Consider the following 24,164-nt stretch of genomic DNA (forward strand, 5'->3'; position numbering starts at 1 on the left):
ATGTGCAAATTCATGCACAAATCCTTCCTGCCTCCTCCTGCTAAGAGGCAGGAAGAAAAATGGGAGCAAGCCCGCCGCATGCCGGGTGTTAGGAACCGAGAAAAATTCGATCTCCTGGAACCATATATCGTAGGCATTATTTGGGTCTTACTGCTGGTTAGGCCTACTTCTCTAACAAGCTTTTCTTCAACAAGCACCAGCGTTTCCAGTGTAATTTTAACATCAGCTCGATTTTCTGCTTAAAATCGTAATAGTAATTTTGTTTTAAGAGTAGGCTAACAGTAATTTTAATAGTTCTGGATATATGTCACTTGAAATAAGGACTTGAAATGACTTTCAAGTGAACCGTCTTCCAAGATTCTACGACCCCGTAATCGTTACCATGGTTTTTGGATAACAGAGACCCATTCGTGTAGGAAAAATGATTTTCCTTGCTGTTAGGGTGGGGGCTGAAATTCTCTGGATTGAATTTAACATTGATAATTCCAATGTAGCAGTTTTCATTTCAGTTTGCACTCTTTTCGAGCGGTTTCACACTCTTTCTTGAAATTTTCTTAAACTGGTTTTTGTAACATGCTTTTGACCATTAAGATTAGCTGAAATAGCAGTTGTCATTCCTGTAAACATCGATTCTTGCTCACTCTACAGTTTTTTTTACACACCTTATACATATAAAGTGTTTAACTTAAAACAAAATATTAGATAACATGTCCAACGTATTTTTGTAAGCCAAATACGTAATTCAATGTTTATATTATACAAGTAGTGCCTTTTTAAACAACATTGCTTTTAGACCCTATATCTTAAAATATTAAGCCAATCAAAAGCGAAGAGTTTTATTGCTTATAGATGTTCAAAAGAAAACATTTTTCTATGAATATGTTTCGAAGATATTCTTAAGAAAACCATTTTCTTACTATGACGCAGTCGCAGATATACTTCCAGAAAAGTAGCCCGGCTAAATAAAACCATCCTTTAAACACTTGACTTTTAATTACCAAAACTGCTCGATTTACGTTAGTAATAAAACCTCCAACGTCTATTTAACCTGTCAGGAGCAAATCAATGAATAAACTTCTTGAAATTTTAGTAGAAACTAAAGGACTAGAGACACCAGGGGATAGATAGCATATCTTCTTTTTTGTGCTTTTAGCCTTTAGCCTTTACAACCAAAGCAAAAAGTCTTATAGCCGCAATATATTGGAAAAATCTCACTTTCTCTTTCATTGTAAGATGTTCTCGACCAAGCAATCGAAGGTGTGAATTATTTTGTGGGAAGTTGAAGTGCACAAGCTGCTGAAGCAAATTGCAATGGCAGAACTTGAAAGTCAACTTAAAAGGTTGAATTTCCAAAAAAAAACTTGTGCTTAATTTCTCAATTCAAACAATCTTGTGAGCATCTATATTCGAAAATTACAATTAAATAGTCTTGAATTTGTTACACTTCTCTCAATATAATTCACATCTTTGACTGCTTGGCCGACAACATCTTTCAATGAACGAGGAAATCGTTTTAAAGCTAGATTTTGCCAATGTATAGTGCAATGCAATAGCAGTTCGAGCATTTTAGGGGGGGGGGGTGACCTTCGCAAAAAATCACCATTCCAAATTAAGCAATAATGTATTTACTGATATTAAAAGTTGCATCCCTCTGCCTCTATCCGACATTTAGTTATTGGTTTTGTAAACCTATTCACAAAACGACTCTTATAGAAAAACTATAAACATTATGTTACGAGTTCTTGCCTCCTACTTTCACTATTAGCAAATCTGACATTAATGCTTTTTACATTCATGACAACATCACGGTGATCATGAAGAAGAGCAAGTCTGATGGGTCTTTCCTCCGTCATTTTATTTCTTAGGCCGATTTTAGTCTATCCTAGCTTTTAATATTGTCGCTTCGCCGATCAGGGTATATTTTCAAAAAGATTGGGAGAGGAAACCAATTACTGACCATTATTGCGCTGAGAAGTCATGAATCGTTTCAGCGAATCGTTATTTGTTCAATTTCATACAATTTACTGACAACAAAATATTGAGCTTAAAAGTGCCCAGTGTTCCTACGAAAAAAAAAGCTTTCTTGAGCGATAACATGAGTCTAGATGTGTTATTAAGAGTCTAACTGGCTAGTATCAGATCGAATGATGTTACAAAAATCAATAAGGATTTTGCTTTTGCTGCAGTTGTGCAGAAAAATCAGCTTCCACGAAAAAGTAAAATGAATCTGCAAATATCGTTTTAATTATTCATGTACGGTGAGCCAAAATCAAAACCTGTATTATTTCAAAAACGTTCAGAAATTAAATAAAAACAAAGTTTTTTTTTTAACTGAAAGTAAGGAGTGACATTAAAACTCAAAACGAACAAATATTATTCCTTGTATGAAAGTGGCTGTCCCCTCCTCAACGCCCTGCTCTTTACGCTAAAGTTTGACTCTTTCTCGCAACTCTACTTTTTAAAACAGCAAAAAACTTTAGCCCTTTTTTGGTCCCCTCCCCCTAGTTTAGAAGCCTAAAGAAAGATTATACAAATTTAGGATTTATTTGGGGGGGGGGGTGAAATAGAGAAGATGCATCTCTAGGAGTTCTAAGTCATGATAAGGTGTTGTTAATATCCTATGCGGAAATAAATTGGACGACAGAAAAATATATTGGCGATTTTCAATATTTAACCGAAAACTTGAAATGGGGGGAGGGGTTATCAGATACATCTTAGGACATCTAATCAACATTTTGAGCTACGTGTTTTGTGCTTTCTCTGTGATGCTGCACTTTATGTATGGGGGGAATTTTCCCCCCATACATGTATGGGGGTTCCAAGGAGGGGGAATACCAGCCCCAATTTTTCTTCCTAGACCTTTTTTTTAAAAATATTCTTAAAACTTTGGTTCCTATAGGCTAGGGTTCGCTGTTTATTGCGGTGCAGTTATCGCTGCAGTCATTATCACTATAAAAAAAAAAAAAAAAACTCGTGAATTTAAATAGTAATTTGAAAACCTTGTGTATTCCAGGAAACATCAGATCATGACGAAATTTTTGATTCAAAGGATTTTTCCTTTTCCAACTAAATGAGAAAACCGTTCAATAGGATTATTCTAATCTTAAGAACTAAATGATAACCTTTGACAAGAAATTAAGATTATTTGGAATTACTATCATAATTCTGAATAGATGAATGGACGGATTTTCAGAGTAATGAATCCAAGGATATTCGCCTTTTGTGCCTCTGACGCAAGTTGCAGCTGCAGGTTTGATACAAAATCCTACGTTTTACATGAAAGATAGAACTTAATCAGTAGAATGTCTATATCAGATGTTTTTAAAAGACAATCGGCAAAGGAAACGCTTTGCGATCACCAGCTGTGTAAATTGTTTTTTTTTATACTACAAAAAGATTTGAAATTAAACATTAATTAACCTTAGCGTAAAGAGCGGGGACTTTAAAAGGCTGGTAGTTCCCCACATATTCAGGATACTTTTGTTCTGTCTGCGATTGGGAAAGGTTGAGACGTGCAAAAAAAAATAGGGAGCTATTGGCGTAGAGACTGATAAAAAGAACGATAGGCTTCAAGTCATTAGGTAAGTATAAGAAACAATTCATAAGATTATGGGTGACGACCAGATCAAGGACCTCTTGGTTAATAGAAAGTTTCGTTCCCAGGCCTTTAAGGTCGGTAGCTTGAGCTTTTGGTTTCAAAATAAGTGACACTGCACTTTATAATGTGTTTTTTGGATCCTTGCAATTATTCCTGGCTTCAAATGGTAGGAACTGGGGCATATAGTCGATTTTGAATTTTGCTCACGGAAACCAAGAAGTATAACATGTATCCTTTGGTTTCGTACGGATAACTATTCTTTCTTCAAGATGTATCTTGGTTACCCTTTGTTAAAATACGTGGTTATCTCAAATGGTAGCCTCTAAAGCATGTCATATATTGGAATTGCACCAAAAAATCAAGGAAAATTACTGCAGCAAATCAAGGAATTCATGATTCCAAGTCTTTATTTCTGCATTTTACCCTGACCCACATCAAAATTAAATCCAACAATGAATAAATAAATAAAAATAAATTGCGCCCGAATGCAGGGGCACCAATTTTTGAAAATGTTGGAAAAGGCAAGAACTTGTTTAATAAAAATTAAGATACCCGGAGACATTTTTTTCCAAGATTTACGATCAGTGGAAAAACAAAGGATACAAATGGTCTTTAATTGAGTAAAATCATCATAAACTGTCTAAACAAATGGTTCAGCTTAAAAGCATTTACCAGCTCCTTGGAATTTTATTAAAGTTGTTAGTATAGTTTTCTTGAACAAAGCTAAGGGAATTTTGTCTAAAAAACATTTAAAATTTAGAGAGAGTATAAGAAAAAAAACTAAATCTAACTAAATGATAGCCTTTAGTCTCCCGAATCAGGTGAGCCACAATTTAAGTTCTCTAATGTACCAGCGGCTTTAAACAAACAAAATTTCTTTAACATCGGAAAGATAGCCAAGTGACCTGGACAGCTTTCACCCCTTCATTACAATGATAAAAATTATTATATTTCTTGTAATTTCTAGTCAACAATCAGGTGATTTATGTGCTGATCTAGTGTTTTTTTTTCAAGAATCTAGTGATTTTTTTACACTGCGCGGCAACCCTGCTGCTGGTTGAAGGCGAAGAAAATAGCAAAAATCATTTCACACCTTCAAGTCTTCTTCACACCTTCACCTTCAGTAAGTCCCTGGAACACACCTTTTTTCTTCTTGTTTTTCATTGAAGCTGAAGATCTATTTTGCAAGGTTTTACTTTTAAAAGACAAAGATTCTTAAAGGTCATCAAAAGTCACTGCCCTCCAAAGGGAAAAATAGTTGAGGTAGGTACTTCAAAGACCTTTCAGTAAAGTTTAAGCACTTTCTGAGCTCTTAAAAATGACAAATTTTCAATTAAAGTATGAGTTATCTATTGTTTTTGTGAAAATAATATTGCATTTTCTCAGTCTCAAAATTATCTATAGTTTGGTTAGGTTAGGTTGGGTAAGTGCTTAAATTTTGGGTCAATGTTCCTGTTACCTGAACAATTGTTTAGAGTCATTAAACTATTGTTAACAGATACATTTTGACTTTTGGAACATCTTTTCCCTCTTGCAAAACTACTGCAAACTCACTGTTATTGAGTTATTCTAGCCCAAATATTCTTGTATTTACACATAGAATTGCAATCATTTCTATTTTTGATGATTAGATATTTGAAATCACAAATCTGTAATAGTTTAGAAACAAATTTGGGCTATATATTTGCAAATTAGGGGGGTGGGGGTAAAGCGTAGCATATATTAAATATGTAAACTAACTATTGATGTATTTAATAGGCCTATATGCTATGCTTTACTCCTCCTCCTAATGTGAACATATATAATAACTCCATAATGGTGTGTTTGGGTAATTTTGCAAGAGAGAAAAGATGTTACAAAAGTCAAAATGCATCTATTAACAACAGTTTCATGACCCTAAACAATTGTTCAGGTAATAGGAACATTGACCAAATTTTGAATTTTGCAATAGAAGCAACTATTATATTTGTAAAGAGTATAAAAAAAAGGCATCAAGTGGTATGTTCACTTTATTGGCAAGTCAATAATAGACCATGATATGTTTACCAACCTTTCTGTGACATGCTTTAATCTGTTGTCTATCCCTGAAAGTTTCATTTTCCTTAGCTTACTTCTTTCCAAGACCCCTTATTAAGCAAAATTATTCAAATCTCAAACCCTCACATCTTGTTACTAAACAGGAACTGAGAAGATTTGTATATAGGCAATCAATGAATGGCTAAAAATCTAAGCTGTGCATCAATATGGTTATTGTTAAAATTATTTAAGATCAGATATTTGAAATCATTAGTCTATTGCCCTCTTTTTGGAAATAAAAATTAACACATCACATTATAAATAATAAATCAGAAATATAACTTTCAATTGCTTATCAAGACAGAGACCACATATTGAGTTTATGATGACAAATTATTGATAAATATTTCTCCAAGAAGGAGGATAAAAGATTGGGATCTTGGGTAAAATTCTAGTTTAATGACTTCTTGCTATCTCAGAAAGGGGTTAGGTTAGGAAAATGAAACTTTCCTGGAAAGGTATTTTAAAGTACCCACCTCTACTCCTTCTCTCCCTAGAGGGCCCTGACCTTTGATGACCTTCAAAAATATGTGTGTTATAAAAGTGAAACCTTGCAAAATAGTTCTTCTGCTTGAATGAAGTACAACAAAATTGTTGTCAGCTTCACAACTTTGCTCAATCCCAATTTATAAGGGTTTAAATGTATGCAAATACATTTCCTAAATTTTGAAAAAAAAACCATTGATATGGTTCAGAATTCTACTCAAATAACAGGAATTGCATTTTCAGAACTAAAGGCAGAGAAAAAGCAACTGGTAACTTTAAATTAAGGTAAAATGCTGTTTTGTCAAAATTTCAATAGGCATAGACCTGTCATGTTGGCAAATTCTAGGGCTCTCTAGAGAGCTCTTAGTATTACCAATAGAAATAACAATTTCATTCTGTCAGTTGGTCTGTTGGTCCTGGTTTTGCTAGTTCAGGCACTTCCAGATAAGCTAGGATGATGAAGGTTGGCACGTGTATCAGGGACCAGACCAGATAAATTTAGAAATAGTCACTTCCCCAATTTAACCATCTGGGGGGAGTAAGCAAATGAGATAGTTGAAAAGAATTTCATTTGATGATAAAACAAATGATTGTTTTTCTGAAGTGTGGCCTGCTGGTCTAGTGGTATGATTCTTGCTTAAAGTGCCAGAGGTCTCAAGTTTGAATCCTGGACCACACCAATTTTGACATGAAGAAGATCCAAAACTAGATACATGATCAATATATCAATTGCTGAAAGTTGGCAGGTGTATCAGGGACCAGACCAGATTAAAATAGAAATAGTTGCTTCCCATATTAGGCTAGGAAAATGAAATTTTCAGGGATGGGTCTACAGACTAAAGTATGTCCTGTGAAGGTATTTTGAAGTACACACCTCCACTTCTCCCTTTAGAGGGTCCTTATCTTTGATGACCTTTAAAAATCTGTTTGTTTTAAAAGTGAAACCTTGCGAAATAGATTGTCTGCTTAAATGATGTGCAACAAAATTGTTCTCAGCTTCACAACTTTGATCATGCCCAATATATAAGGTTTTAAAAAATTTTAGGTTTTAAATTATGAAAAAGCAACATTGATTTGGCTTAGAATTCTACTCAAATAACAGGAATTGTATTTTCTGAACTAAAGCCAGAGAAAATGAAACTGATTACTGAAAATTAAGGTAAAATGTTGTTTTGTCAAAATTTAAATTGGTATAGATGGGTAATGTAAACAAATTTCAGGACCATCTAGGGAGAGAAGGAGTGGAGGTAGGCACCTCAAAATAACTTCCCAGGACATGCTTTAGCATGTAGACCCATTCCTGGAAGTTTCATTTTCCTAACCTAACCACTTTCTAAGACAACCAAAAGTAGCTAAAGTAGAATTTTACCAAATGTGGTTTTTCCTGAAAAGAGTGATTTTACCCTACTACTAGTTGTAGTTGTTTACTAACAGTAGGTTTTTGTACTACTGGGAGCCAGTGGCATCATTGAGGGGACAGTTGCCCCCTGACCCAATAATTTGAAGTTGAAATGTTGCTTGTTTTAAGTTTCAACTTTTTTCTTTACTTTGAGCAGAAAGCCTCTTTTTTGAATTAATTGATCCTCATTTTTAATATGTAAACAAATATAGTGGCTTTGATACCTTGCTGTCAAGTAAATAGGTGAGCCTAGCTCATGAAAACATTGTGAAAATGTACTTTACTTTCTGTTTAGCCATGTTTGCTCAGGTCAGTTTTTTTTCCTTGATTGCTAAAGGTCTTGTAGTTCCCAAAATCTATCAGTTCTAGGTAAGATTTTCTTCTTTTTAAACTTTCAAAAATAGATATGAATACACTCTCTACATCTGCAATTAAGACAGAAATGAAATCACCAAAAAACAACAAATTTAATAAATAATAATAATAATAATAAATATATTGGAAAAACCCGTCACAATTGAACAAAAGACGGATAAAAAACAAAAGAGAAGAAAACGCACATACAAAACACAACGAAACTTCTTGAAATGAAAATAATCACGAAGGAACTATAATACAACTATGTAAGAATGGCGGTCCACTGGTGGTTACTCGCTTCTACTCTATCACGGTACTTTTCAAGACACGCTTCCACCGCAGTAAATGGGTCAGGTACTGAATACCGCCTCGTTAGGTAAGAATTACTTGTTCTTAATGGCATCTCAAGTAGGAACTTGAGGTACCTGAAGAATATTCTTCTTATAGTTACTTTATTCGAATTTGTAAGTAACTTCCAGAACGGCGAAACGTAAAGAACATGGGGTAAGGCAACAGCAACAAATATTTGTGCACGCAGCGACCTATTTAGATTACGCTTGGAGGAAACCGAAGCTCCATAAGCTGACCTGATCTTCTTCTCGATGTGCTTTACAAGCAGTGCTCGTGTATGCTGAAGAGTTTCACCGATCGGCAGACCCAGGTATACAATTGACTTAGAGGGCATGACCACCTGTGACCCTAGTTGGATTTCGGGTTGAGAGGCATTCCAGTTAAATAACAGTACTTCACATTTTGTCACATTAAAACTCAACCCAATTTCATCATACTCCATCTCCAAAATTTTAAAGTTAGATTCCAAAGAAGACAAAATTCTTGAAAAGTTTAGAAGGTCATCTGCAAACCCAACTAGGGACACGTCAATGCCTTTAAAAATACAGCAAGGGGCCACTTTTGACTGGGCCGTCGATATGCTGTTGTTGAACAGATCAGGTGATGATACGGCTCCCTGTTTTATACCTTTCTTCACCACAGCAAACCTACGACTTAATTTACCTGACAGTTTAATACGGACCTTGAGCCTACTATACATGTCGTTCAAGGGTTTGACAATAGCACGGTCAACTCCGGACTTTCTCAGCTCAACCATATTCTGAGAATGGATACCCGAATCAAAAGCCCGCCGTACATCATATTCACCTATAGCTAGGCTTTCTTTCGAAATGTGGGCATCCAGTAGAACATTTGCAGCTACATGCAAGGCATGGGCACATCCTAAGCCAGCTTGGAATCCAAACTGGTGGGGAGGCACTTTACAACTAGCTTTAATGTCCGAAATTATGAGCTTTTCAAATAGCTTGCAAAACACAGATGATACAGTAATGGGTCTGTATGACGATGGTTCATGAGCAGGTTTACCCTTTTTCAAAACTGGAGTGATCACACCTAAACAGAAAATGTCCGGTACAATACCATGTGTTAGTATAATTTGGTAAGCTATTGCTAAATGCTCCGATAGAACTGGACCACCATTCAGTAGGTGTAGAGCACAGATTTGGTCGGCACCGGCGGATAATTTCTTCTTTAATTTTTGACAAAGGTGGGTTATTTTCGCACTAGAAATCACGAGGTAATTATGCTCTTTCGTCATAAGCTGATCGAGCTCTTCGCTAAACTTTTTATTTTTCACTTCATCTGGTGGGGAGAATTCAGCAGCAAAATAATCTACCCATATTTCCTCATCTATATCACTAGCATTTTGTCCCGTACTTTCTACAGGCCTGGCACGGAGCTTCCAGACCAAATTAGGGTTTTCAATGATTTTTGAAACTGTTTCCCGTTTGAGGCTACTACGATGTTTTCGTAGCTCTTTCGCGAACCGCCGTTTTGTATAAACCCGCAATTCATTGACTACCCCGCTTCTTGGCCGGTCGCACTCGTGCCAAACCCCCAGCCAGAACTTGGCAGCTGCTCTTGCCTTCACAAGCTCACTGTTAGAGGCCCATCCTTTCACTCGCGACCCACGTCGGACGCTACGTAATGGGACAGCAACCCTTTCAGCTACTCTCAAGGAGTGGCAAATTTCGTAGGAATACATGTTCAGTTGCAGGCGTATCTCGCTTTCCGTTAGGTCACAATCCCACTGTAGGAGGTGGAAAGGCACTTTAATTTTCTTCAAAATTTGTTCACAATTGAGCTGGAACTGCTCACGGACTACTTTTTTCCAATCACGTGCTGGCTCAGGCTTGGTTTTTGGAGCACACTGGGGACTGACGGCTGGTATTGCAAAAGAGAGAGGTAAATGATCCGAATAGGCACCGTCAGATCCAACCGAGACTGACTCTAGGTCCAGTTTGTAAGTTACTACATGATCAAGATTTGAGACGGTTTTTGCGGTACTGATATAGGAATAGCACTTATCCTTCTTAGCAACTTTAAATCCGCTTGGTAAGGCGTTCAGCAATAGTACAGCCCGAGGGCAGGAATGATCGTCGAGATTGCAGTTAAAGTCACCAAGAATTATAACAGGGCATGATTTCTGGACTAAACTGAGGAGGCACTTTCCGAGCTTCTGGCATGCTTTTGCAAACTTCTTTTCTGAAGCGATGTCATTGTAATTGGTTGGTAAATAAACATTTACGAAAAACACGCCATGCATTTTGGCAGCTTGGAACCATTCATTCTGCTCGACACACACGGGGGGCCCCGAGTTAGAGCGCGTGATTATGGCTAGGCCACCAGAGGGACGACCCCGAGTCCCAGATCTTCGCGCAGGTTGAACGAGGTAATGCATATCCGAGGAAAACTTTAGAAGGTTTACACTATCATCGGTCAGAAAGTGTTCCTGTATGCAAATACAGTTATATTCTTTAGAAAGGTCAGTTAGAAGGGGGATTCTGTCCAACACTTTACCGTTCATATTCCAGCAGAATATTCGATTTTCCATTTACGTGCTAGTGTTAGGCTGGGCTTTGTTAAAGGGGCAAGCAGCATGGTAGCAAGAGTGTCTACTAGAGCCGCAGTTTAGGCATTTTTGCGGATTACTACATGGGTTGTCCTTACTAGAGCTGTGACCATCGCCACCGCAGCGCGAACACCTTTCTGGTTGCGAACAGTCAGCTGCTAAATGACCAACAGCATGGCACTTGAAACACCTCCTCGGTAGAAAGCGGAACTCTTCAATCCTGAACAGTTCTAAACAAATCTTCAGCGGGTTCGCGATAGCGTTTTCAAGTGTTTGTCGACTTGCATAAAATAACTTGAACGCTCTCGTAGATCCGCATTGCGCCACTTTGTCGCAACCAGCAATTTGACAGAGTTCACTCTCGCTAACTGATGAGGGTACCCTTTTCATGATACCGACAAACTGGGGAACTTTGACTTTAGTGGTTATGTTCTTCCTTTTCATTGCTTCTGCAAGTTGGGTAGCGGCATCTCGAGACTGGACAAGAATCTTCCATTCATCGTTGCTACGTTTCAGAGTAAGAGAATCGGAGCTTACGTCGCTAGGGCAAACCTTTGCAAAGAAGTCTTTCCGGGATTGTGGGGACGTTAACTCAGGCGGCATATCGTTTGCTTTCACAACCACCGAGTAAAGTGGCTTTGATGGCGGATTCGCTGCTGAACGGGGAGTGGGTGAGCCCTGGGAAATAGCGTCGCTTATGGTAGTACATTGCTGCGATACCCCGGCGAGCTGCTGAGCACACTGTTCAGATGCAAGTTTGATCTTATCCGCGATAGCCCCTAATCCGGCATCAAACTTTCGACACATCTCGTTTACTTTTATTCTCACGCAGGCACTGACTTCATCAGGGCAGGTGGGCACTTCCTGCGGATCAAAAATTACGAAAGTAGGCAAGGGCTTTTTCTCTTTAGCGCAAAGGGCTAGGATTTTCGCCATTTCCATCACGTTATCAGAATCGTTTGCCGTTTTCCGATAGACGTAATCATAACCAATCTCATTGGCAAGCGTTATAAGTTTCTCCTTCGCACTAAGAATTTCAGCATGATCAAAGAACTCCACAGCTCGCTTAACAATGCTTTCAATTTTGTTCCCCGCTTGCATGGATCGCGTGAGAAAGTTCAGTACAGCATTGCGTACGAGAGTCCCCATTGCTTACGTCACAGCATTCAACGCAATTTTCGGATAGCGTACACAAGTATAAGGGAAGCGTCGGGACCTGCTCACCTATTCCCCGCAATTTAAGGGTAACTAAATACCAGCAGGTACGTACGGCTCTTGCGGCAGGCACCCGCCCCTCTTCTGCTTACAACCTGTGTACGTTTACCTATCGGGAATATTATTTCGCGGCTCGCTTTGCATGGAAAATTCTTCAAAAGAATTTGATTTTAGATCCAGATAATTCTTCAGACAACCAATCCTCACTCGACAGCCGATGAAATTCAGCAAAGTAACCTTGACTAGACTGAAGCCTATGCTGAAGTCATTTACTATCTAAATCTCTTGACAGAGGTCTTGTAAGTTTAGCCTAATTAGACAAACACATTTAAATCACACAATCTTCAATTCTCTGGTCTGTTGGTGGCTTTTTGACGAAATTTCACTGGACTTTGAATATGATAACCAAACTTTCCAAACGTTTTCGGCTGCCGACTTTTTGGCTGATTTTTCAAATTCGCCCAAAAGAAATTATATTGGCAACTTCGGAGCGGCAACAGCGACAAAGAAAAGTCGAAATCAGGACACGTTGAAATCTCTAGGGAATTACACTTATATATCACCAACTAGAAACAAATCAAACACAATAAAAATCCAAGGTAAGTAAGTATAGTATAACACTTTAGGGTCTATTAATAAGGAAAATAACACACTAGGTATGGAAAAATGTCTTTGACTCACTATTTGAGGCAATAATCCACAATTAGAAATTCGTAAATAACACATGGGTTTGTTGATAATTAGGGTTGTTTAATTAATTGAAAAACAGGAAAAAGAAATTATCAAAAAGAAAACAGGACTTTGTGCTTTTTATATAAATATTTGTACTGTAGCTAGGCATGTCAAATTGGTTGTAGTTTAGCCATACAAGTTAGGGGAGATGGGAGGGTGGATCAGCTACAGGAATCACTAAACTGTTCTAATCTTTTACCCCAAATATTTAAATCAAAACTCTAAATTCTCTTATTTGTAACTGAAATGCCTTATAAATGCTGATAACATCTTATTCCTTGTATTTTGCATTTCCCATTGTACTTCCAGATAGAAGAGCCACAAAACAAATCAGTACCACTTCAGAACTGCCTGTATATACAATACCATGCTGACTTCTAGCTTTTGTGCTTTTCTAAATATGTCTTTTAATCAGCACCAAAACAAAGAATTGACAAATGTACTGAGGCTTATTTCTGTTATTAGTCACATACCATGTAATGTCATTGCTACTTGTGTGACACTTATCTCTGCATCAGCATGCTCTTCAAAATATCTGCTGCAAGTAGTACAAAATGAATCTGAACAAACCTTTTATATTTTTTCATAGTTTAGAAATTTTAAGCTCAAATATAAGCAGTGCCAACCCATTCTCTTTATCTATTGTTATCAGTTTTAACATGCAGCACTAGGAGACTAAGCATTGCATGGTGAAGGGAATTTCAGACATATAGAAATAGTCTCTGCCCCCCCCCTTCTTGAAATATATACCCCTCATACCCTAATTTACACAAAAATAACTTTTGTGTAATTTTCCTAGATTTCATTTTTTAACAAAGATGCAAAGGGAAGATAATTTCCAAACTCTTAAGTGTCAATTTTTCCTATCCATTTGGTATTTCTGGCAAGTTTTAATTAATATGAAGTTTTTACTGTAATGCTGCCAATAATGGTTCATATTTTTTGAATATTCTTATTCAAACAATACTCAATGAGGAAGTTAATATTTCACACACTTTTTTTGACTGCTTTAAAATAAAATTATTGTTGCTATAAATTTCTGCAATTGTGTGGGGAAATTTCTTGGGCAAGTTTTTTCATTGGAGAAAACCTTTTTTTTTATTATTTAAAAAAAAAATGAAAAAAAAAAACAAACAAACCAAGTGTACTTTGGGTGCCATGTGGCACTTTATGATCGCCTTATTAAGTTAAAGAACAATTATCTTTAACTTATTATATAAGTCTTAAAATTATATTAACCTTAATTTGTAAAGAGCAATTAGATATAAAAATTAAGTCATAATTGAACCTATTATTAGCTTTCTATGAGTTTCACATGTCCAACCCAGCCTTTCCATTCCAAAAATGGCCACCCCAACGCCTAGTTGGTGGGGCGCTTCGCGCCCCCCCCAAGCCCCCCGCGCGCGTAAGTCGTTACGCGCCATATTAGTTACGCGCCATTGTAGTTGTGTCCCTGTGTCCCACCTGTGAATATAGATAGATTTATATATGTGTTTCAAACTACGTAAAAATTGCGAATATACAACATTCTTTGCTTTCCCATTGTCTGTGCATGTATAAAGCCGTATGTACTAATAATGACGTCATATGCAAACGCTCTTTTTACAAACAAACAAACATGCATATACACAACTCGTTTTTATATAGATAGATAGATAGATAGATACAATACAAATTAACTGTGTAAAACTTGCGAATATACAACATTCTTTGCTGTCCAATTGTCGCTGCATATAAATAGATTGTCAGGTTTAACGACCCTCGAACATGCAACATACAATTGTCCATGGGAAAAACAATCAGTATTAAGATCTATACCACATTTTTCTAATGATTGACCTTGAGCTTTGTTAATGGTGATTGGAAATGCTAATCGAATTGGGAATTCCAATCTTTTAAATTGAAAAGGCAGATCTGTTGGAATCATGGGAATGCAAGGAATAAGAACACCCTCACCCTCAAAAGGCCCTGTCAAGATTGTGGCCTCTATTAGGTTTTCCATTGTTTTTTTTTTACGGCAAGTCGCGTGCCATTGCAAAGCTTTGGTGGGTTGATATTTCTTAAAAGTATTATTGGTACGCCTTTTTTTAGTTGTAGCACGTGTGGTGGAAACCCTGAAGGATCTATGGAATTTAAAAATTCAGATGGATAACTAACTGCTTCATTTGGTTCCAAAACTGTGTCGACTGACTTGTAAAGGACTGCCTGGTCTCGAATCTTGGTCAAAACAATATTGTTGATTTTGTGGACTTCTATATTTTTGGGTGCGAGAATCGCTCTTTCACTTAGCCATTTATTATTTTTATAATTTTTTAGAATATTCGGAAATACTTTTTCAATCAATTCATTTTTGGACGTCACTAAATTACAGAAATCAGCAGGTAGTTGTATATGTCCTGAAATTGAGTCTACTGGGAGCTTTCCGTTTCCAATTGCCAGCAATTGATCTGAAAATGTTTGACCAGAGTCATCGTTTTGCAATCGGACACGCATATTTGTAGTTAATTTTAATATTTTTACATGTGCCCATAAATTAGAATTTTTCAGGCAAGCATTCATTTCGTCTGTAGGAGTTAAACTACGTAAAAATTGCGAATATACAACATTCTTGGCTTTCCCATTGTCTGTGCATATACAAAGCCGTATGTACTAATAATGACGTCATATGCAAACGCTCTTTTTACAAACAAACAAACATGCATACACACAACTCGTTTTATATAGATAGATAGATAGATAGATACAAATTAACTGCGTAAAATTTGCGAATATACAACATTCTTCGCTGTCCAATTGTCGCTGCATATAAATAGATTGTCAGGTTTACCGACCCTCGAACATGCGACGTACAATTGTCCATGGGAAAAACAATCAGTATTAAGATCTATACCACATTTTTCTAATGATTGACCTTGAGCTTTGTTAATGGTGATTGCAAATGCTAATCGAATTGGGAATTGCAATCTTTTAAATTGAAAAGGCAGATCCGTTGGAATCATGGGAATGCGAGGAATAAGAACAGCCTCACCCTCAAAAGACCCTGTCAAAATTGTGGCCTCTATTAGGTTTTCCATTGTTTTTTTTACGGCAAGTCGCGTGCCATTGCAAAGCTTTGGTGGGTTGATATTTCTTAAAAGTATTATTGGTACGCCTATTTTTAGTTGTAGCACGTGTGGTGGAAACCCTGAAAGATCTATGGAATTTAAAAATTCAGATGGATAATTAACCGCTTCATTTGGTTCCAAAACTGTGTTGACTGACTTGTAAAGGACTGCCTGGTCTCGAATCTTGGTCAAAACAATATTGTTGATTTTGTGGACGTCTATATTTTTGGGTGCATATATTATTATTATATTTTTGGGTGCTATATTATTTTTATAATTTTTTAGAATATTCGGAAATACTTTTTCAATCAATTCATTTTTGGACGTCACTAAATTACAGAAATCAGCAGGTAGTTGTATACGTCCTGAAATTGAGTCTACTGGGAGCTTTCCGTTTCCCATTGCCAGCAATTGATCTGAAAATGTTTGACCAGAGTCATCGTTTTGTAATCGGACACGCATATTTGTAGTTAATTTTAATGTTTTTACGTGTGCCCATAAATTAGAATTTTTCAGGCAAGCATTTATTTCGTCTGCAGGAGTAGATCTAAGTATTATAGGTAATGTTTGCCTGAAATCTCCCGCAAGCAATATTAATGTGCATCCAAAGGGTTTCGACTTCCCTCTCAAATCTTTCAAGCATTGATCCAGAGCCTCGAGCAATTTTTTGTGTGCCATTGCGCACTCATCCCAAATAATAAGTTTGCATTGCTGCAATACTTTACCCATCCCAGATGATTTGGAAATATTGCACGTGGGAGTTTCTCTACAATTTTATGCGTATCAGTAGGCATCAAATCGATGGCTGTTTTCAACAGACGCACTAAATTATTATTTTCGTGGAAAAGATGTTGCAATTGGGAAACGATTGTCCTTTCAACGTTGGGAGAAATTTCGCAACGTGCATTCAATTCAGAATTTCTATCACTGATGAAGCACAATTGTAAAAATTTATGATTCTCGCCTGAGAATGGTAGAAGGGACCCTGCTCTATGATAAATTTGCCCTTTTACTTTGAAAGTAGACATAAATTGATCTGGATTTTCGATTTGGGCTCCTAACGACGTCATTTGGAAACATGAGTTGTATTTTCTGATTTTTGACAAAAAACGCTTAGATTCTGACGTAGTTCCAGTAAGGAAAGTCTTCAATGGCTCTGGTGGTGCAGCCAATAGAGGAAGTTTAACTTTTCCTGAGGCGCAACACATTCCCATTGTTTCACCATTGAATTTCAAGGCCTTGCAATAGGGACAAATTTTAGACATTGTCCCGATTTGAACACATCTACTCAAGCTATAATCATCGACTGGGCTGTACCTGAATGCCAGGCTATAACTTTCAGGTTGCTCTGATTCCTCGGCACGCTTTCTTTTCTTACTTTCTCTATCAGCAGCAAGCCTGATTTCTTGCTGTTCTTGTGATTCCTCGGCACGCTTTCTTTCCTTACTTTCTCTATCAGCAGCAAGCCTGATTTCTTGCTGTTCTTGTGATTCCTCGGCACGCCTTCTTTTTTCACTTTCTCTTTTAGCAGCAAGTCTGCTTTTGCGTTGCTCTGGTAGTTCCTCGGCACGCTTTCTGTTCTTTCTTTCTCTATCAGCCTCAAGCCTGTTTCCTTGCTGTTCTTTTGATTCCTTGGCACGCTTTCTGTTCTTTCTTTCTCTATCAGCCTCAAGCCTGTTTCCTTGCTATTCTTTTGATTCCTCGGCACGCTTTCTTTTCTGACTTTCTCTATCAGCAGCAAGTTTTTTGGCATAGACTCTTTGAGCATCTTCATCGGCTTTTGCCATTGTAAGTTCATCAGTCATTTTAAACTTAAACATTAATAGATTTCTACGTGAACATATATGTCTTAAATATCTTTAATGACGTCACCGTCATAGCAAAAATGACGACAAATAACTTCATGACGTCAGTCGACACAGAAACATGACGTCACCTGACAGACAGACACACAGACAGACAACTTATTTTTATATATATAGATAAGTTGTCAGTATGTGTGTGTGTCGAGTGACGTCATGTTTGTGTGTTGACTGACGTTATTATAAGGATTGAGTTGTATGCGTCATGAAGTTGTTTGCTGACTGATGTCATGTTTGTCAACTGATGAAATTACAGACCGGGACACAAATGACGACCGGGGCACAGGGAATATAAATGACGACCGGGAACCTCAAAGGGAAATTACAGACTGGGACACAATCACGACCGGGACACAGGGAATATAAATGACGATCGGGACATAGGGACACAACTACAACGAGGACGCCGGGGGCAGAGGGAAGATATATAAATGACGACTTGGACACAGGGATTGTTCAAAGAGAAATTACAGACCAGGACACAAATGATGACTGGGATACCGGGACACAGGGAATATAAATGACGACCGGGACACTGAAAGAGAAATTACAAACTGGGACACCAGGACACAAATGACGACCGGGATACAAGGAATATAAATGACAACCGGGACACAGGGTCACATCATTAGAATAATGAGGTATAGATCTGAATACGGATTGTTTTTCCCATGGACAATTATATGTTGCATGTTCAAGAGTCAGTAAACCTGACAATCTATTACGTCACCTGAAAAAACTGGATCAGGTGACGTCAAAACTGAAAAAACTAAAAAAAGGCAAAAACTACAAAAAAAAACTAAAAACTAATAAAAAAAATAAAAAAGCTAAAAAACTAAAAAAACTAAAAAAAGGCAAAAACTACAAAAAAAAACTAAAAACTAATAAAAAAGCTAAAAAACTAAAAAAACTAAAAAAAGGCAAAAAATACAAAAACAAGAGCTAAGAGCTCATATGGCACTTGTGACGAGGTCGGAAGAGCCGAGAGCTCATATGGTACGAGGTCGGAAGAGCCAAGAGCCAAGAGCTCATTAAGATCTGGTCACCCTTTCGTAAGTTACAAATACCTCAATTTTCAAAATTACCTCCCCCCTCCCAATTCCACCAAAGAGAGCAGATCCGGTCCAGTTATGTCAGTCACGTATCTTAGACAGGTTTCTATTCTTCCCATCCAGTTTCATCCTGATCTCACCGCTTTAAGTATTTTCTAAGATTTCCGGTCCCCCCAACTGCTCCCCCCCAATTACGTTTGATCCGGTTGAGATTTAAAATAAGATATCGGAGTTACGAGGTCCTTCTAAATATGAAGTTTCATGAAGATCCGATCACTCCTTCGTAAGTTAAAAATACGTTATTTTTCTTATTTTTCAGAATTACCCCCCCCCCGCAATTGAGCGGATCCGTTCTAATTATGTAAATTACGTATGCAAGACTTTTGCTCATTTTTCCAACCAAGTTTCATCCCAATCCCTCCAATCTAAGCGTTTCCCATCATTTTAGGTCTCCCCACCCCAACTTCCCCCAATGTCACCAGATCCGGTCAGGATTTAAAATAAGAGCTTTGAGCCACGATATCCTTCTAAAAATCAAATTTCATGGAGATCCAATCACCCGTTCGTAAGTTAAAAATACCTCATTTTTTCTAATTTTTCAGAATTAACCCCCCCCCCCCAACTACCCAAAAGAGAGCGGATCCGTTCTGTTTATGTCAATCATCTATCTAGGACTTGTGTTTATTTTTCCCACCATGTTTCATCCCGATCCCTCCACTCTAAGTGTTTTCCAAGTTTTAGGTTTCCCCCTCCCAACTCCCCGCCCCCATCACCAGATCCGGTCGGGATTTAAAATAAGAGCTCTAAGACACGATATCCTTCTAAACATCAAATTTCATTGAGATCCGATCACCCGTTCGTAAGTTAAAAATACTTCATTTTTTCTATTTTTCCGAATTAACCGGCCCCTTCTCCCCCCCCAGACGGTCAAATCGGGAAAATGACTATTTCTAATTTAATCTGGTCCGGTCCCTGATACGCTTGCCAAATTTCATCGTCCTAGCTTACCTGGAAGTGCCTAAAGTAGCAAAACCGGGACTTTAGGTTTTCCCCCTCCAACTCCCTCCAATGTCATCAGATCCGGTCGGGATTTAAAAGAAGAGCTCTAAGACACAATATCATTCCAAACATCAAATTTCATTAAGATCCAAATACCCGCTGATAAGTTAAAAATACTTCATTTTTTCTATTTTTTGCGAATTAACCGGGCCCCCACTCCCCCCCAGATGGTCAAATCGGGAAAACGACTATTTCTAATTTAATCTGGTCCGGTCCCTGATACGCTTGCCAAGTTTCATCGTCCTAGCTTACCTGGAAGTGCCTAAAGTAGCAAAACCGGGACCGACAGACAGACCGACAGACCGACAGACAGACCGACAGAATTGGCGACTGCTATATGTCACTTGGTTAATACCAAGTGCCATAAAAACTAAAAACTAATAAAAAACTAAAAAAACTAAAAAAACTAAAAAAACTAAAAAAAGGTAAAAAACTAAAAAACTAACTACAAAAAAAACTAAAAACTAATAAAAAAAATAAAAAAGCTAAAAAACTAAAAAAAACTAAAAAAGGCAAAAACTACAAAAAAAAACTAAAAACTAATAAAAAAGCTAAAAAACTAAAAAAACTAAAAAAACTAAAAAAAGGCAAAAACTACAAAAAAAACTAAAAACTAATAAAAAAAATAAAAAAGCTAAAAAACTAAAAAAACTAAAAAAAGGTAAAAAACTAAAAAAACTAAAAACTAAAAAAAAGAAAAAACTGAAAAATAAGCTAAAATAAAGGTAAAAACCAATAAAAAACTAAAAAAAAAAACTGAAAAAACTAAAAAAAAGGCAAAAACTACAAAAAAAACTAAAAACTAATAAAAAAAGTAAAAAAGCTAAAAAACTATAAAAACTAAAAAAACTAAAAAAAGGTAAAAAACTAAAAAAAATAAAAAATAAAAAAAAACTAAAAAAAAGGAAAAAACTGAAAAATAAGCTAAAATAAAGGTAAAAACCAATAAAAAACTAAAAAGAAAAATAAGGAAAAAACTAAAAAAAATTTTCATCTAAAAAACTAAAAAAAACTAAAAAATGTAAAAACTAAAAGAACTAAAAAAGAAAAAATAAATGACGACACTCAAAGAGAAAGCGACCAGGACAAAAGGAATGTTCGATTAGCAATCAACAAAGCACCGGGACACAGGGAGTATAAATGACGACCAGGACATAAGTAAAAAAAAAAACTAACAAAACTAAAAAGAAGGTAAAAACTACAAAAAAACTAAAAAGAAAAAAAAACTAAAAACTAATAAAAAAACTAAAAAATCTAAAAATCTAAATAAACTAAAAAAGAAAAAAAAAAGGAAAAAAATAAAGGAGAAAAACAAAACTAAAAAACGAATGTATATACAGACCGGGACACCGGGATACAAATGACGACCGGGACACAGGGAATATAAATGACGACCGGGACACAGGGACACAACTACAACGGGGACACCGGGGGAAACAGGGGGATATAAATGACGACCGGGACACCGGGACAGGGAATGGTCGATTAGCAATCACCATCAACAAAGCTCAAGGGCAATCATTAGAATCATGAGGTATAGATCTGAATACAGATTGTTTTCCCTTGGACCATTATATGTTGCATGTTCAAGAGTCGGTAAACCTGACAATCTATTTATATGCAAAGACAATGGGACAGCAAAGAATGTTGTATATTCGCAAGTTTTACGTAGTTAAAACCATATATATATATATATATATATATATATATATATATATATATATATATATATATATATATATATATATATATATATATATATATATATATATATCTATCTATCTATCTATATTCACAGGTGGGACATAGGGACACAACTACAATGGCGCGTAACTATTATGGCGCGTAACGACTTACGCGCGCGGGGGGGCTTGGGGGGGGGGCGCGAAGCGCCCCCACCAACTAGGTGTTGGGGTGGCGCGAAGCGCCACCCCAACAGCTAGTATATATATATATATATATATATATATATATATATATGTATATATATATATATCAATTCACAGGTGGGACACAGGGACTCAACTACAATGCGGCGTAACGACTTACGCGCCCCCACCAACTAGGTGTTGGGGTGGCGCGTGAAGCGCCACCCCAACAGCTAGTTCTCTATAATGTTCTAATGCCTCAATAGAGATGAAGACAAATATGAGGACATATTGCTGCTGCCCCTGCAAAAAAGCGTTTTTTGTTGTTATTCAATGTGGAGGGTTGTTTTACGTAGTTTACGTAAGTTTTACGTAGTTAAAATATATATATATATATATATATATATATATATATATATATATATATATATATATATATATATATATATATCTCTATTCACAGGTGGGACACAGGGACACAACTACAATGGCGCGTAACGACTTACGCACCCCCAGCCAGTGGATGGGGGCGCGAAGCGCCCCCACCAACTAGGTGTTGGGGTGGCGTGAAGCGCCACCCCAACAGCTAGTTCTCTATAATGTTCTAATGCCTCAATAGAGATGAAGACAAATGTGAGGACATATTGCTGCGGCCCATGCAAAAAAGCGTCTTTTGTTGTTATTAAATACAAAAAAAACTAGTTTTTTTTTAACTGGAAGTAAGGAGCGACATTAAAACTTAAAACGAACAGAAATTACTCCGTATATAAAATGGGTTGTCCCCTCCGCAGTCCCTCGCTCTTTACGCTAAAGTTTTTAATTGTTTTAAAAAGTAGAATTGTGGCAAAGAGTCAAACTTTAGCGTAAAGAGCGAGGGACTGCGGAGGGGACAACCCATTTCATATACGGAGTAATTTCTGTTCGTTTTAAGTTTTAATGTCGCTCCTTACTTCCAGTTAAAAAAAACTAGTTTTTTTTTGTATTTAATTTCTGAACGTTTTTGAATTAATGCATGTTTGATTTTGGCTCTCCGCACATAAATTATTGAAATGAAATTAGTATATTAATTTTTTTTTGGCTAAATGGCTTTCTCTTAGTTTTGATCAGACGATTTTGACAAATAAGGGGTGGGGAAGGAGGCCTAGCTGCCCTCCAAATTTTCGGTTACTTAAAAAGGCTACTAGAACTTTTAATTTTCAACGAACGTTTTTATTAGTAAAAAATATATGTAACTTAAAAATTAACTTACGTAACAAACTTTTATATTCTTATATTTTTATTATGTGTACAAGGGGGTTTGTACCCTCGTTAATACCTCGCTCTTTACACTAAATCGTAAGTTTTGTCCCAATTCTTTAAGAATGACCCCTGAATCAAAAAGGCCGTAGAATAAATAGTTGAAATTACTAAAAATATTTTAGCATAAAGAGCGAGGTATTTATCTCCTCCTAAATACCTCGCTCTTTATGCTAAAGTATTTTTAGAACCCCTCATATGCGTAATAATCTCTGTTCGTTTTAAATTTCAATGCTATTCCTTACTTTCATTTGAAAATACGTTTTCATGTTTATTTTTTCTTTGTTTTTTTATAGTAATGCTAGAAAATCCTGCACCCTTTTCATTGAATTTTTCTTCCCTCATGACATATTCCTCGAAGGAAAGATCCTCCCACAAAGCCCTCTCCCATCAACCCCACCCCCAAGCCAAAAAATCCCCATGTAAACGTCTGTACACTTCCCAATAACCATTACTGTATGTGAACACTGGTCAAAATTTGTAACTTGCAGCCCCTCCCCCAGGGATTGTGGGGGAGTAAGTCATTCCCAAAGACATAGTAATTATGGTTTTCGACTATGCGGAACAAAATGAATATCTTAAAATTTTAATCTGTTGACTTTTGGAAAAAATTAGCGTGGGAGGGGGCCTATTTGCCCTCCAATTTTTTTATCACTTAAAAAGGGCACTAGAACTTTTCATTTCCGTAAGAATGAGCCCTCTTGCGACACTCTAAGACCACCTGGTCGATACGATGACCCCTGGGGAAAAGAAAAAAAAAACAACAAACAAACAAATAAACACGCACCCGTGATTTGTCTTCTGGCAAAAAATATGAAATTCCACATTTTTTTAGATAAGAGTTTGAAATTTTTGCTATAGAGTTCTCTGACATGCCGAATGCTATAGTGTGATTTTCGATAAGATTCTATGACTTTTAGGGGATGTTTCCCCCTTTTTTTTCCAAAATAGGGCAAATTTTCTCAGGCTCGTAACTTTTGATGACAAAGACTAAATTAATTGAATCTTATATCCGTTTTTTAGAGTTCCGTTACTATTGAGCTGGGTCGCCCCTTACTACAGTTCTTTACCACGAACTGTTTGAAAAGAAAATAATTCGGTATTTCGGGGCTTCTGACATTATTACTCCTTTGCGGA

The 24,164-nt window shown here is 36.8% G+C and overlaps 1 protein-coding gene across 1 annotated transcript in view; it reads left to right on the top strand.

Annotated features, from left to right (window-relative positions):
* The window catches only part of LOC136029715 (zinc finger protein 112-like), a 48,487-nt gene continuing 24,323 nt past the window's right edge, over positions 1–24,164 (top strand). Inside the window, exons 1-2 of the mRNA XM_065708218.1 lie at positions 1–129; positions 4,613–4,721. Of these exons, the coding sequence (XP_065564290.1) occupies positions 1–129; positions 4,613–4,721 (238 nt within the window). The remainder of the gene's footprint in view (positions 130–4,612; positions 4,722–24,164) is intronic.

The sequence above is a fragment of the Artemia franciscana genome, chromosome 7, assembly GCF_032884065.1.
Source record: "Artemia franciscana chromosome 7, ASM3288406v1, whole genome shotgun sequence".
Classification (NCBI taxonomy): Eukaryota; Metazoa; Arthropoda; class Branchiopoda; order Anostraca; family Artemiidae; genus Artemia; species Artemia franciscana.